We start from the raw sequence: 12,767 nt of genomic DNA, 5'->3' as shown, positions 1-12,767 counted from the left end.
CACCATTCCTCCATGAAAGATTCCATAATTTGGTGTTTTGTTGATGGTGGTGGAAAACTGTCTCAGGCGTCGCTCCAGAATCTTCCATAAGTGTTCAATTGGTTTGAGATCAGATGTCTGAGACACACCCACACACCATTTAAACCCCCTATGCTAATTTGAGTCTCCTCTTTCAAAGTCACTGAAATCTTTTCTTCTAGCCATGTTAGCCAACTAAATGGGAAACTGGGAATTTTTATACATGACCCTAAGCATGATGGGATGTTAATTGTTTAATATACTCAGGAACCACACCTGTGTGGAAGCACCTGCTTTCAATATACTTTGTATCCCTCATTTACTCAAATGTTTCCTTTATTTTGACAGTTACATCTACAAAGTCAAAAATCTGAATCTATCTTTGTCTATGTTTGAAATACGCATGATTATTGACACATTGAAAATAGTTACAGCTGACAGAAGCATGTCTTTGAGGATGTAAAGACCAAGCTTCCCTTGTCCTGTATCTCTCATTTAGTCAATTGTTTCTTCAAGTGTTTCCTTTATTTCGGCAGTTACCTGTACACTGAGTGTTTGAGTGACAGAGCCTGGAGAGAGAGGAAGAGATGGAAAGAGAGAAAGACAGAGAGAGAGACAGCATGATATGTTTTGTTATTGTTTGTCAACTGAGTGTTTTTTTTCCTCGTCGTCATCCCCCTCACTCGTGCTGCTGAGGGAAGTTGAGGGATGGGCAGAGGCACCCTTGGGGTAGGTGGCGGAGGAACGAGGAGAACGAGGGGATTGAGAGGAGGGAGAGGAGGGAGGCGATGGGGAGCGCCCTCTGGTGGGGCTGCTGCTGGGGGAGCCACGGGGCGAGGCGACGGGCGATGCGTAGGGTGACAGAGCCTGGAGCATGCGCCCACTCTTCTCCTGGATCACATGCTGCTCACAGAGAGGGAGAGAGAGGAAGAGATCGAAAGAGGGAAAGACAGAGAGAGAGACAGCATGATATGTTTTGTTATTGTTTGTCAACTGAGTGTTTTTTTTCCTAAACGACTTGTTCATATTGTCTAGTCACTTACTTCGAGGAATGGGATCATTACTAACCATCTTCCCCTATTGACCTTTCATGCTTCCTAACATAGTATCTATCTATTGTGGGCTAAAGGTAAACTTACCCACGCTCCACCTGGACCAAACGACTCCAGGAAATTACTAATGAACTCCCAGGACTTCTCCTCCCACTTGTGGATGAGGTCTTGGCTCTTCTCCTCCACCGAGTGCACAAAGTGCTTGGACTTCTCCTCTACTGTCTTCACCGTCTCCTTCATACGATCCACCTGGTTTTGAAGACGTATTTTCTTCTCCTGCACAAGTTAGACATGCGGTTGGCTGTAGGGAATCAGCTAAAGATGGTCTAGTGTTTATCAACCACAACTACCAATAGTGAAGCAACCATTCATCTTCCACAAATGCAGGATAATGTAACATATGTTTATTCCAACTTAATTCATTGTTCTAAGGTAATTATGATGTCATTCTTACCCTGATGAAGCTAACGTTGAGGTCACTGGCTGTGTAGCCTCTCTGCAGGTTGCGTCGGACATAGAGGTCGTAGTCTCTCACTATCCTGGTGATGAGGTCAGATGTAGAGATGCCGTCTGTCCTCTGTGTGGCCACAAACATCCCTGAAACCCAACAGAGAGAACAGTGCTCAAACACAGTCAAGATGACACAGGTAGTGACAAATAGTAGGCTGTAACAAACACACACAGACACAATCTCGATTGGCTACAGGTTAATGTCTGTTTCAGAGCAGATCAGTTAGTTACCTGCTTCCTTGATGTGTTTGTAGACATCCTCTGATCCAGCAGAGGTGTATGGGATATCATCATGTGCTACAAAGTCAATCTGGTGAAATCACAGGATAGCATTAAGGTGATTTTATAACAGAAAAAAAGGGACATGCTCTATATCAAATTTTGGGGCTGATTGTTAGTAATATTGAGTAATGTACAGCAATGGTCTCCAACCCTTTTCAGTTACTGTACCACCAAGTACATTTTTCTCTGCCCAGAGAACCCTTGAAGTACCCCCTCATTTACATTTTACCAGTAAGCTTATGGTCTTATGAGTCTTCTCAAGTACCCCCTGTGGATAGGCCTAGTACTCCCTATGGATAGGTCCTAGTACCCCCTGTGGATAGGCCTAGTACCCCCTGTGGATAGGTCCTAGTACCCCTATGGATAGGTCCTAGTACCCCTATGGATAGGTCCTAGTACCCCCTGTGGATAGGCCTAGTACCCCCTGTGGATAGGTCCTAGTACCCCCTGTGGATAGGTCCTAGTACCCCTATGGATAGGTCCTAGTACCCCCTGTGGATAGGTCCTAGTACCCCTGTGGATAGGTCCTAGTACCCCTGTGGATAGGTCCTAGTACCCCTGTGGATAGGTCCTAGTACCCCTATGGATAGGTCCTAGTACCCCCTGTGGATAGGTCCTAGTACCCCCTGTGGATAGGTCCTAGTACCCCCTGTAGATAGGTCCTAGTACCCCCTGTGGATAGGTCCTAGTACCCCTGTGGATAGGCCCTAGTACCCCCTGTAGATAGGGCCTAATACCCCCTGTAGATAGGGCCTAATACCCCCTGTTGATAGGACCTAATACCCCCTGTGGATAGGACCTAATACCCCCTGTTGATAGGACCTAATACCCCCTGTTGATAGGACCTAATACCCCCTGTTGATAGGACCTAATACCCCCTGTTGATAGGACCTAATACCCCCTGTTGATAGGACCTAATACCCCCTGTTGATAGGACCTAATACCCCTGGTTGAGAAACAATGATGTGCAGTATATGTGACCCTTGTCCAGAAGTGCTGACCTTATGTTTCTTCAGGAAGTCAGGGCTGAGGGTCCAGGGAGCATCCCGTACCACCTCATCCACATAGCGACAGTGTATCAGGGCTTCGTAGCGCTCCGACTCTGTCATCACTGTGTAGCCCTTATACCGGTGTGTGAGTTCATCACTGCAGACTGGGAGGACAGACACACAAAAACCAAATTTACACCTTGTGCAGCTAAAATGTGAGTTTCGTGATCTGATCAATATGATCCAATCACTATCTGTGATCTATTTTAAAGGTACTTTAAAATTCAAAAGGTATTATTTACCTCCCACTATGAGATGTGTGTTGGGGAACAGGTTCTTGGCTTGCATCAGAGCGCGAGCGTGTCCAGAGTGGAAGAGGTCAAAGATCCCATCAGCATAGACTCGGACCGGCCGGATTGCTATAACAAAAGAAAAACGCTAATTTGATCTGTCGCTCTCCATGTTCTCCCAGTCTCCATCCCTCCCTCTGTTGACTACCTCTTACCTCTTCTTATCCTTTTTCCCAGGTAGCCTAGCGGTTAAGAGCATTGGGCCAGTAACCAAAAGATTGCTGGTTTGAATCCCTGTAGAAATCTGCCGTTCTGCCCTTGAGGCAGTTAACCCCCAACAACAACTGGGTGCCAATGACATCGATTAAGGCAGCCCCCCTCACCTCTCTGATTCAGAGGGGTTGGGTTAAATGCAGAAGACACATTTCAGTTGAAAACGTTCAGTTGTGCAACTGAGCAGGTCTCCTCTTTCCCTTGTCATTCCTCACTAATCCCAGCAGGAGTGATCAAACTGGTGGTCACACTGACCTCTGATTAGTCTGACTCACCTGTGACTGGTCTGACCTGGTGAGACCATAGAGTAGATGACTGACCTGGTGTGCCTCTCTTGGCTTGGGCGATGGTCAGCTTTTCATGAGGGACCTCAGACTCATATCCTGCTTCCTTGGCAAATAATGCTGGCACTCTCAGACTCTGAGATGGAATAAGAAAGCGTTACAGATGTAGGATCTTAATTTGATCACTCTTTTGTTGCTGAGAATTTTCCGGCACAGCAGGAAATGCAAACTGGTAGTGTATTCGAAGTCAAAAAGGCTTCTAAATTTTGTCATTTTCACTTTAAAATGTCCGACTTTGCCCTAACGAAAAGTGGATCAACCTCTACAAAAAATATTCCATTAATTATAATCCACATAATAATTATATTTCCTGTTGCTGCAGGGTTATTTTCCTGTTGTAGCAAACTGTCTCAAATTAAGATCCTACGTCTGTAACTGACCTCATGGAAAGGGATGTCTGTACATAAGTAAAGGCGTGTATATTCACAGTTATGGAAATCATCAGGGCTTTAATAAGCGTTTGAATATATAAGGGATTTCTGGCCTCTGCATGTGAGAGCTAGTGGGTGGGAGTGTATATGGTTACTAGGAATTATCTGTAGAGTTGTCAGTACACTTTGAACCCTGAACTGTTTGAAATCTGCCCATGATTTGAGAAAAGACTAACAAAGGTAAAAAAAATCCATGTTAATGATTAAGAATGCTTTCATTGACGGTAGAGATCAATTTACCATTCAAAGAGCTATACCATTCCCATAATGCTTTAACATTTACAGTGAAAATATCATAACATTTATTGAGGAATAATTTGTAGCTGCCTATGTTATACAAGTACATTATAGGCTACATTTGTATTTTGAACTATTTGATATGCCACCTCTCGGTAGTCTGACTGACTCACCTTGCGGGGTCCCCCCGTGCGTTGCTGTTGGGGCTGCTGTGACCCCCTGGTGGCTCTGGAGCCGCGTCTCCTTCCCACCATGCTGAATGTTCTGTTGCCTTGTTTACCTGTCGACTGGTGCCTCGTCAACCTGGTCGTCATCCAACCCTGTCAGTGTTACACTTCTGCAATCTATGAGGGAGTTTTAAAGTTTGCATGTTGCTGGCTGGTCTGACCCCGGTGACGCGAAAATCTAACGTGCAAAGTTCAAGCCAAGTTGGTAAGAGTATTAGGGCACTTCAGGCCCCAGCTCTGTCATCAACTCTGTAGAAGACACAGGGTGGATCAGGAGTTCCCCATGTAGGCCTAAACAGACCTTTACAATCGGACTGTCCTCTTATTTTTTGGTGTAGGCCTAGTTTATATGTTAATGTCCTCATTCTGTTATCAGCCTCATTATTGGCTCATCCGTTTGAAATAGATGTTTAACTTTGTCTCATGGAATAATGTAATTTTATTTTTAACACGATATTTCCTAGTTTCATTCATAGAAATTGCTCCTAAATATGATCTGACTGAGGCAACCTTTTGACCCAAACATAATAGTGGGACAAGTTGTTCATGAGGCAGCTTCAAGGTGCCTATCTATCAACTCCACTGATTATGCAATGTTTGGTGAAAACTCATTCACTCAAACAACGTCATTTACTGGCCATGCGACACGCCTTTGATCGTAAATCCACTTTATCAAGATTCCCAAATCAACTCAAGCATAAAGGCACTATGCCCTTATGCCTGAATCAGCAGCACATGGAGAAAACAGGTTTTATTAGCCCACTGAGCTACAGGCCTTAGCTTAAAGAGCTAACAAGTCTTCAGGCAAGGTTAATCATGACATTTTTACATTTTAGTCAATTAGCAGAGTTTCTTATCTAGAGCAACTTACAGTAATGAGTTCATACATTGTCCCCTTTGGCTCAGTTGGTAGAGCATGGTGCTTAACGCCAGGGTTATGGGTTCGATTCCCAATGCTGGACCAGTATGAAAACGTATGCACTCACTACTGTAAGTTGCTCTGGACAAGAGAGTCTGCTAAAATGTAAATACATTTCATACTTTATTTTTTCTTCTCCATACTGGTCCACCATGGGAATCAAACCCACAACCATGGTGTCACAAGTGCCATGCTCTACCAACTGAGCCACACGGGATTATCATCAGTCATCACGTAAGCAAGGCTCAATGAACCAACTCTGTTTTGACCTCTCCACAACAGGGTTGTGGTCAATTACAGTTATGTTGTTGAGGTTGAAGCATGTTAATTATCAGTAAGGCCTCTCAGAAGTTTAGAACACTGTCTAGGATGGATGGGTATGTAGAATCAGTAGAGGATGTCATGGAGGCAGAACTATCTGTGGGCCTGAGTTCCAGCTCCAGCATACTGTAATACAGACCATGATTTCATACCCTTTTCCTTGAGGGCTTGTAATTCAGTATTTATGTGATGGATGATAAAATAACTATTTCTGCAAAGTTCAGGCCATATGCATGTGTTATTAGTTAAGCACACCATTCGCTTCACATTGTTTGAATTAAATGTGCCAGTTCCAAGTGTAAATCTTGTCTCCCTCCATTGAAGTTTCAGACCAGTGGAGGGCAGTAGAGTACTAGTCTACAGCTGTGCAAGAAGCAATGCCTTTGGAAAGTATGGCACCAGCTGGCAATTGGAAACACAAAAATACAAGACTGGTTGAATGTAGACTGGATGAATGTAGACTAGTTGAATGTAGACTGGTTGAACATTAACTGAAATCTTGAGACCTCAGAAAATACATGAATAATGAAACCAAGCATCTAGTAAGTCCTGACCATTGATGCTGGTCCCTGCTGCTGCTGACATGACCAGGTTGTCAGTCAGTCTTGGTGGGCCTGGTCTGTGGGAGTGACATCACCCCAGTGGACACCTGTTCTGTAGGGGGAGGATGTGGGGGGATCCTTTTATCTGCTCTATTGCGTTGGGAGGCCCTGCGAGGGAAGAATGGGGGGTGTCAAACAGCTGCGTGTCTCTCCTTGATTAATAGATGGCTTATGGGGGACAGACAGTACTGGGGCTGCTGAGCCTGGATCAAATGGGACAAATCAAGTGCTCTGGTCCTCATTATCTGACTGGTCGCCCTGTGTTAGTTCAGTGTCCTCAGTAAAGCGTTTGGTGGTGTTATCAGATCAAATCAGATTAGATAACTGAACACTGTCCATCTTTTCCAGCTTTCTCAATTATCAGCTTAGCGCTCAAATCAACAAATGATGGTTAACTTAACAGCCGGGCCATTTAGCTAGATTATAAATGTTCTACTAGCTTATCCAATTAAACACAACTGTTCAAGGTTATCAAATGAACAATGAGATGATCCTATTGGCCCAGCCTCCCCAGAGTCCCCTCCATACCCCTCTATGCCCCTCCATACCCCTCCATGGCCCTCCATACCCCTCCCTCTATGCCATAGTCAGGGAGAGGCAGTGACGACAGGACCTTTCTTGAGAAATGTGAAACTAGACAGCGCCCAGCTCTCAACAATGGTGCTCATATTTCGGCCAGCCTTGTTCACGGTATGGCTTAATGGCTCCTGGGCAAGGGGATCTGTCCCCCAGGACCAATGTGTGATTGTAGAGAGGGAGATGTTGTTGAAGGAGATGCTAGGCTTCAGACAGACTGTAGTTCCCTGTGGCCTGTTTGCCATTTGACTGGCTGTTGGAGTAGCATTAGGTCTGTACCTCTGAAGATGGTAGTATGGGTAATCCACTTCCAACCCTTAACCACATGAATCATTTTTATTGTATGGTATTGTATAGAGGGATTTACATGTGTTGAAGGAACGATGAGTAGAAGGGAGGGTTTGTATGTGATTTTGTGGCTATATGCATCCATATCAAATCATATCAAGTCAAATCTTATTGGTCACATACACATGGTTAGCAGATGTTATTGCGAGTGTAGCAAAACTCCACAATAAATGCCTAATACACACAGAACTAAGTAAAGGAATGGAATAAGAATATATAAATATAAATATATGGATGAGCAATGATAGAGCGGCATAGGCTAAGATGCAATAGATAGTATAGAATACAGTATATACATATGAGATGAGTAATGCAAGATATATAAACATTATTAAAGTGTCTAGTGTTACGTTTGTTAAAGTGACAAATTATGTCAAGCCTGTATGTAGCCAGCAGCCTCTCTCTGCTAGAGATGGCTGTTTAACAGCCTGATGGCCTTGAGCAGAAGCTGTTTTTCAGTCTCTCGGTCCCAGCTTTGATGCACCTGTACTGACCTCGCCTTCTGGATGGTAGCAGGGTGAACAGGCAGTGGCTCGGGTGGTTGTTGTCCTTGGTGATCTTTTTGGCCTACCTGTGACATCAGGTGCTGTAGGTGTCCTGGAGGGCAGGTAGTTTGCCCCCCGGTGATGCGTTGTGCAGACCTCACCACCCTCTTGAGAGCTCTGCAGTTGTGGGCGGTGCAGTTGCCATACCAGGCTGTGATACAACCTGAATGGATGCTCTCAATTGTGCATCTGTAAAAGTTTGTTAGGGTTTTAGGTGACAAGGCAAATTTATTCAACCTCCTGAGGTTGAAGAGGCGCTGTTGCGCCTTCTTCACCACACTGTCTGTGTGGGTGGACCATTCCATTTTGTCCTTGATGTGTATGCCGAGGAACTTAAAACTTTCCATCTCTCCACTGCTGTCCCTTCGATGTGGATAGGGGGGTGCTCCCTCTGCTGTTTCCTGTCCATGATTATCTCTTTTGTTTTGTTGATGTTGAGTGAGAGGTTATTTTCCTGACACCCCACTCCGAGAGCCCTCACCTCCTCCCTGTAGGCTGTCTCGTCGTTGTTGGTAATCAAGTCCACTACTGTTGTGTCGTCTGCAAACTTCAAATCAAATCAAAAAAAATATTTGTCACATACACATGGTTAGCAGATGTTAATGCGAGTGTAGTGAAATGCTTGTGCTTCTAGTTCCGACAATGCAGTAATAACCAACGAGTAATCTAACCTAACAATTCCACAACTACTACCTTATACACACAAGTGTAAAGGGATAAAGAATATGTACATAAAGATATATGAATGAGTGATGGTACAGAACGGCATAGGCAAGATGCAGTAGATGGTATCGAGTACAGTATATACATATGAGATGAGTAATGTAGGGTATGTAAACATAAAAGTGCATAGTTTAAAGTGGCTAGTGATACATGTATTACATAAAGATGGCAAGATGCAGTAGATGATATAGAGTACAGTATATACATATTCATTATATTAAGTGCCATTGTTTAAAGTGGCTAGTGATACATTTTTGATCAATTTCCATCAATTTCCATTATAAAAGTGAGCTGGAGTTGAGTCAGTATATTGGCAGCAGCCACTCGATGTTAGTAGTGGCTGTTTAACAGTCTGGTGGCCTTGAGATAGAAGCTGTTTTTCAGTCTCTCGGTCCCTGCTTTGATGCACCTGTACTGACCTCGCCTTCTTGATGATAGCGGGGTGAACAGGCAGTGGCTCGGGTGGTTGTTGTCCTTGATGATCTTTATGGCCTTCCTGTGACATCGAGTGGTGTAGGTGTCTTGGAGGGCAGGTAGTTTGCCCCCAGTGATGTGTTGTGCAGACCTCACTACCCTCTGGAGAGCCTTACGGTTGTGGGCGGAGCAGTTGCCGTACCAGGCGGTGATACAGCCCGACAGGATGCGCTCGATTGTGCATCTGTAGAAGTTTGTGAGGGTTTTAGGTGACAAGCCAAATTTCTTCAGCCTCCTGAGGTTGAAGAGGCGCTGCAACGCCTTCTTCACAACGCTGTCTGTGTGGGTGGACCAATTCAGTTTGTCCGTGATGTGTACGCCGAGGAACTTAAAACATACTACCCTCTCCACTACTGTCCTGTCGATGTGGATAGGGGGGTGCTCCCTCTGCTGTTTCCTGAAGTCCACAATCATCTCCTTTGTTTTGTTGACGTTGAGTGTGAGGTTATTTTCCTGACACCACACTCCGAGGGCCCTCACCTCCTCCCTGTAGGCCGTCTCGTCGTTGTTGGTAATCAAGCCTACCACTGTAGTGTCGTCCGCAAACTTGACGATTGAGTTCGAGGCGTGCATGGCCACGCAGTCGTGGGTGAACAGGGAGTACAGGAGAGGGCTCAGAACGCACCCTTGTGGGGCCCCAGTGTTGAGGATCAGCAGGGTGGAGATGTTGTTACCTACCCTCACCACCTGGGGGCGGCCCGTCAGGAAGTCCAGTACCCAGTTGCACAGGGCGGGGTCGATACCCAGGGTCTCAAGCTTGATGACGAGTTTGGAGGGTACTATGGTGTTAAATGCTGAGCTGTAGTCAACGAACAGCATTCTCACATTGTAACGGCAGCATTCCCTCTCTTCACGAGAAGAGAGAGTGTAGCAGGGATCGGACCAACATGCAGCGTAGCCAGTGCTCAACATGTTTAATTATGACAAATAAACGTGAACACTTACAAAACAAAATAACAAATGTGGCAAACCGATACAGTCCTTTCTGGTGCAGACAAAACACAAAGACAGGAAACAATCACCCACAAAATCCCAACACAAAACAAGCCACCGATATATGATTCTCAATCAGGGACAACGATTGACAGCTGCCTCTGATTGAGAACCATATTAGGCCGAACACAGAAACAGACAAACTAGACACACAACATAGAATGCCCACCCAGCTCACGTCCTGACCAACACTAAAACAAGCAAAACACATAAGAACTATGGTCAGGACGTGACACACATAGGTATTCCTCTTGTCCAGATAGGTTAGGGCGGTGTGCAGTGTGGTTCCGATTGCGTCGTCTGTGGACCTATTGCTGCCATCAATCCACGGTTTCTGGTTTGGGAATGTTTTAATAGTTGTTGTGGGTACGACATCGCCGATGCACTTTCTAATGTACTCGCTTACCGAATCAGCGTATTCGTCAATGTTGTTGTTGGACGCAATGCGAAACATATCCCAATCCACATGATCGAAGCAGTCTTGAAGCGTGGAATCAGATTGATCGGACCAGCGTTGAACAGACCTGAGCGCGGGAGCTTCTTGTTTGAGTTTCTGTCTGTAGGCTGGAAGCAACAAAATGGAGTCGTGGTCAGCTTTTCCGAAAGGAGGGCGGGGGAGGGCCTTATATGCATCGCGGAAGTTAGAATAACAATGATCCAGGGTTTTACCAGCCCTGGTTGCGCAATCAATATGCTGATAGATTTTAGGGAGTCTTGTTTTCAGATTAGCCTTGTTAAAATCCCCAGCTACAATGAATGCAGCCTCGGGATATGTGGTTTCCAGTTTACATAGAGTCAAATAAAGTTTGTTCAGGGCCATCGATGAGTCTGCTTGGGGGGGAATATATACGTCTGTGATTATAATCGAAGAGAATTCCCTTGGTAGATAATGCGGTCGACATTTGATTGTGAGGAATTCTAAGTCAGGTGAGCAGAAGGACTTGAGTTCCTGTATGTAGTTATGATCACACCACGTCTCGTTAATCATAAGGCATACCCCCCCGCCCCTCTTCTTACCAGAAAGATGCTTGTTTCTGTCGGCGCGATGCGTGAAGAAACAGGCTGGCTGCACCGACTCCGATAGCATCTCTCGAGTGAGCCATGTTTCCGTGAAGCAAAGAACGTTACAGTCTCTGATGTCTCGCTGGAAGGCAACCTATGCTCGGATTTCATCAACCTTGTTGTCAAGAGACTGGACATTGGCGAGTAGTATGCTAGGGAGTGGTGCGCAATGTGCCCGTCTCCGGAGCCTGACCAGAAGACCGCTTCGTTTGCCCCTTTTACGGCGATGTTGTTTAGGTTCGCCGGCTGGGATCAGATCCATTGTCCTAGGTGGAAGGCAAAACACAGGATCCGCTTCGGGAAAGTCATATTCCTGGTCGTAATGATGGTGAGTTGACGTTGCTCTTATATTCAGTAGTTCCTCCCGACTGTATGTAATAAAACCTAAGATTACCTGGGGTACCAATGTAAGAAATAACACGTAAAAAAAACTAAATACTGCATAGTTTCCTAGGAACGTGAAGCGAGGCGGCCATCTCTGTCAGCGCTGGCCATCTCTGTCGACGCCAAACTTGATGATTGAGTTGGAGGTGAGTTGGAGGTGGCCACACAGTCATGGGTGAACAGGGAGTACAGGAGGGGGCTGAGCACCCACCCTTGTGGAGCCCCAGTGTTGAGTATCAGCGAAGTGGAGATGTTGTTTCCTACCTTCCCCACCTGGGGGCGACCAGGACCAATTGCAAAGGGCAGGATTGAGACCCAGGACCTCAAGCTTAATGATGATCTTGTAGGGTACTATGGTGTTGAATGCTGAGCTATAGTCAATGAACAGCATTCTTACATTGGTGTTCATCTTGTCCAGATGGGATAGGGCAGTTTGCAGTGTGGCGATTCAATCGTCTGTGGACCTATTGGGGCGGTAAGCAAATTTAAGTGGGTCTAGGGTGACAGGTAAGGTGAAAGTGATATGATCCTTGATGAGTCTCTCAAAGCACTTCATGATGACAGAAGTGAGTGCTACAGGGGAATAGCCATTTAGTTCAGTTACCTTTGCATATGATTGTGGCATAGGTAGCCACATTTTCTGTCCTAAATGCATGCAGGCATACGTGATTGTGTGGGTAGTGTGGAAGTAGTGAATCTGTATGTGTGTAGCACAGGAGGCTGGTGGCACCTTAATTGGGGAGGACGGGCTCGCGGTAATGGCTGGAGTAGATTTGGTGGAATCTTATCAAATACAGTGCATTCGTAAAATATTCAGACCCTTTGACTTTTTGGCAAAACTGTTTTGGTTACGACATGACTCCATATGTGTTATTTCATAGTTTTGATGTCGTCACTATTATTCTACAACGTAGAAAATAGTACAAATAAAGAAAAACTTGAATGAGTAGGTCTTCTAAAACTTTTGACCGGTAGTGTACATATACTATTTGACAGCCACAAGGCACCCATATCTCAGAAAAAGAGCATTAGTTCCATTACATTGCAGTAGTAAAAGATCATTTGTAAAGCAACATTCTTTCAGTGTTTGTTTTAAAATTGAGAGAATAGGGTCGGCTCTAGCATGTCTAGCTACTGTTCAGGCAGTGGTTTTCTTCTAAGAAGGCC

At 45.2% G+C, this 12,767-nt stretch overlaps 1 protein-coding gene across 1 annotated transcript; it reads right to left on the bottom strand.

Moving 5' to 3' along the window:
* Positions 1–651: 651 nt before the first annotated feature.
* Positions 652–4,808, bottom strand: LOC129863152 (choline-phosphate cytidylyltransferase B-like). Its single transcript, XM_055935086.1, has 8 exons — positions 4,600–4,808; positions 3,735–3,834; positions 3,154–3,270; positions 2,864–3,015; positions 1,812–1,890; positions 1,525–1,667; positions 1,158–1,346; positions 652–921 (listed from the first exon to the last, which is right to left on the bottom strand). The coding sequence occupies exons 1-8, from the start codon at positions 4,738–4,740 to the stop codon at positions 652–654; spliced, it is 1,191 nt and encodes a 396-aa protein (XP_055791061.1). The 5' UTR covers positions 4,741–4,808.
* Between the last annotated feature and the right edge of the window lie 7,959 nt (positions 4,809–12,767).

The sequence above is a fragment of the Salvelinus fontinalis genome, chromosome 10 (assembly GCF_029448725.1).
Source record: "Salvelinus fontinalis isolate EN_2023a chromosome 10, ASM2944872v1, whole genome shotgun sequence".
Taxonomy (NCBI): Eukaryota; Metazoa; Chordata; class Actinopteri; order Salmoniformes; family Salmonidae; genus Salvelinus; species Salvelinus fontinalis.
The sequence above is the reverse complement of the archived record's forward strand: the minus strand, read 5'-3'. Positions and strand labels throughout refer to the sequence as shown.

What these genes read in the sequence shown, in the direction of transcription:
- LOC129863152 (XM_055935086.1), bottom strand. Translation starts at nt 4,740, where the DNA reads ATGACGACCAGGTTGACGAGGCACCAGTCGACAGGTAAACAAGGCAAC. An exon ending in GCACGGGGGGACCCCGCAAG is followed by an intron (nt 3,835 to 4,599) that starts GTGAGTCAGTCA and finishes ATTCCATCTCAG; the next exon opens with AGTCTGAGAGTGCCAGCATT. An exon ending in TTGGTCCAGGTGGAGCGTGG is followed by an intron (nt 922 to 1,157) that starts GTAAGTTTACCT and finishes CTCTGTGAGCAG; the next exon opens with CATGTGATCCAGGAGAAGAG.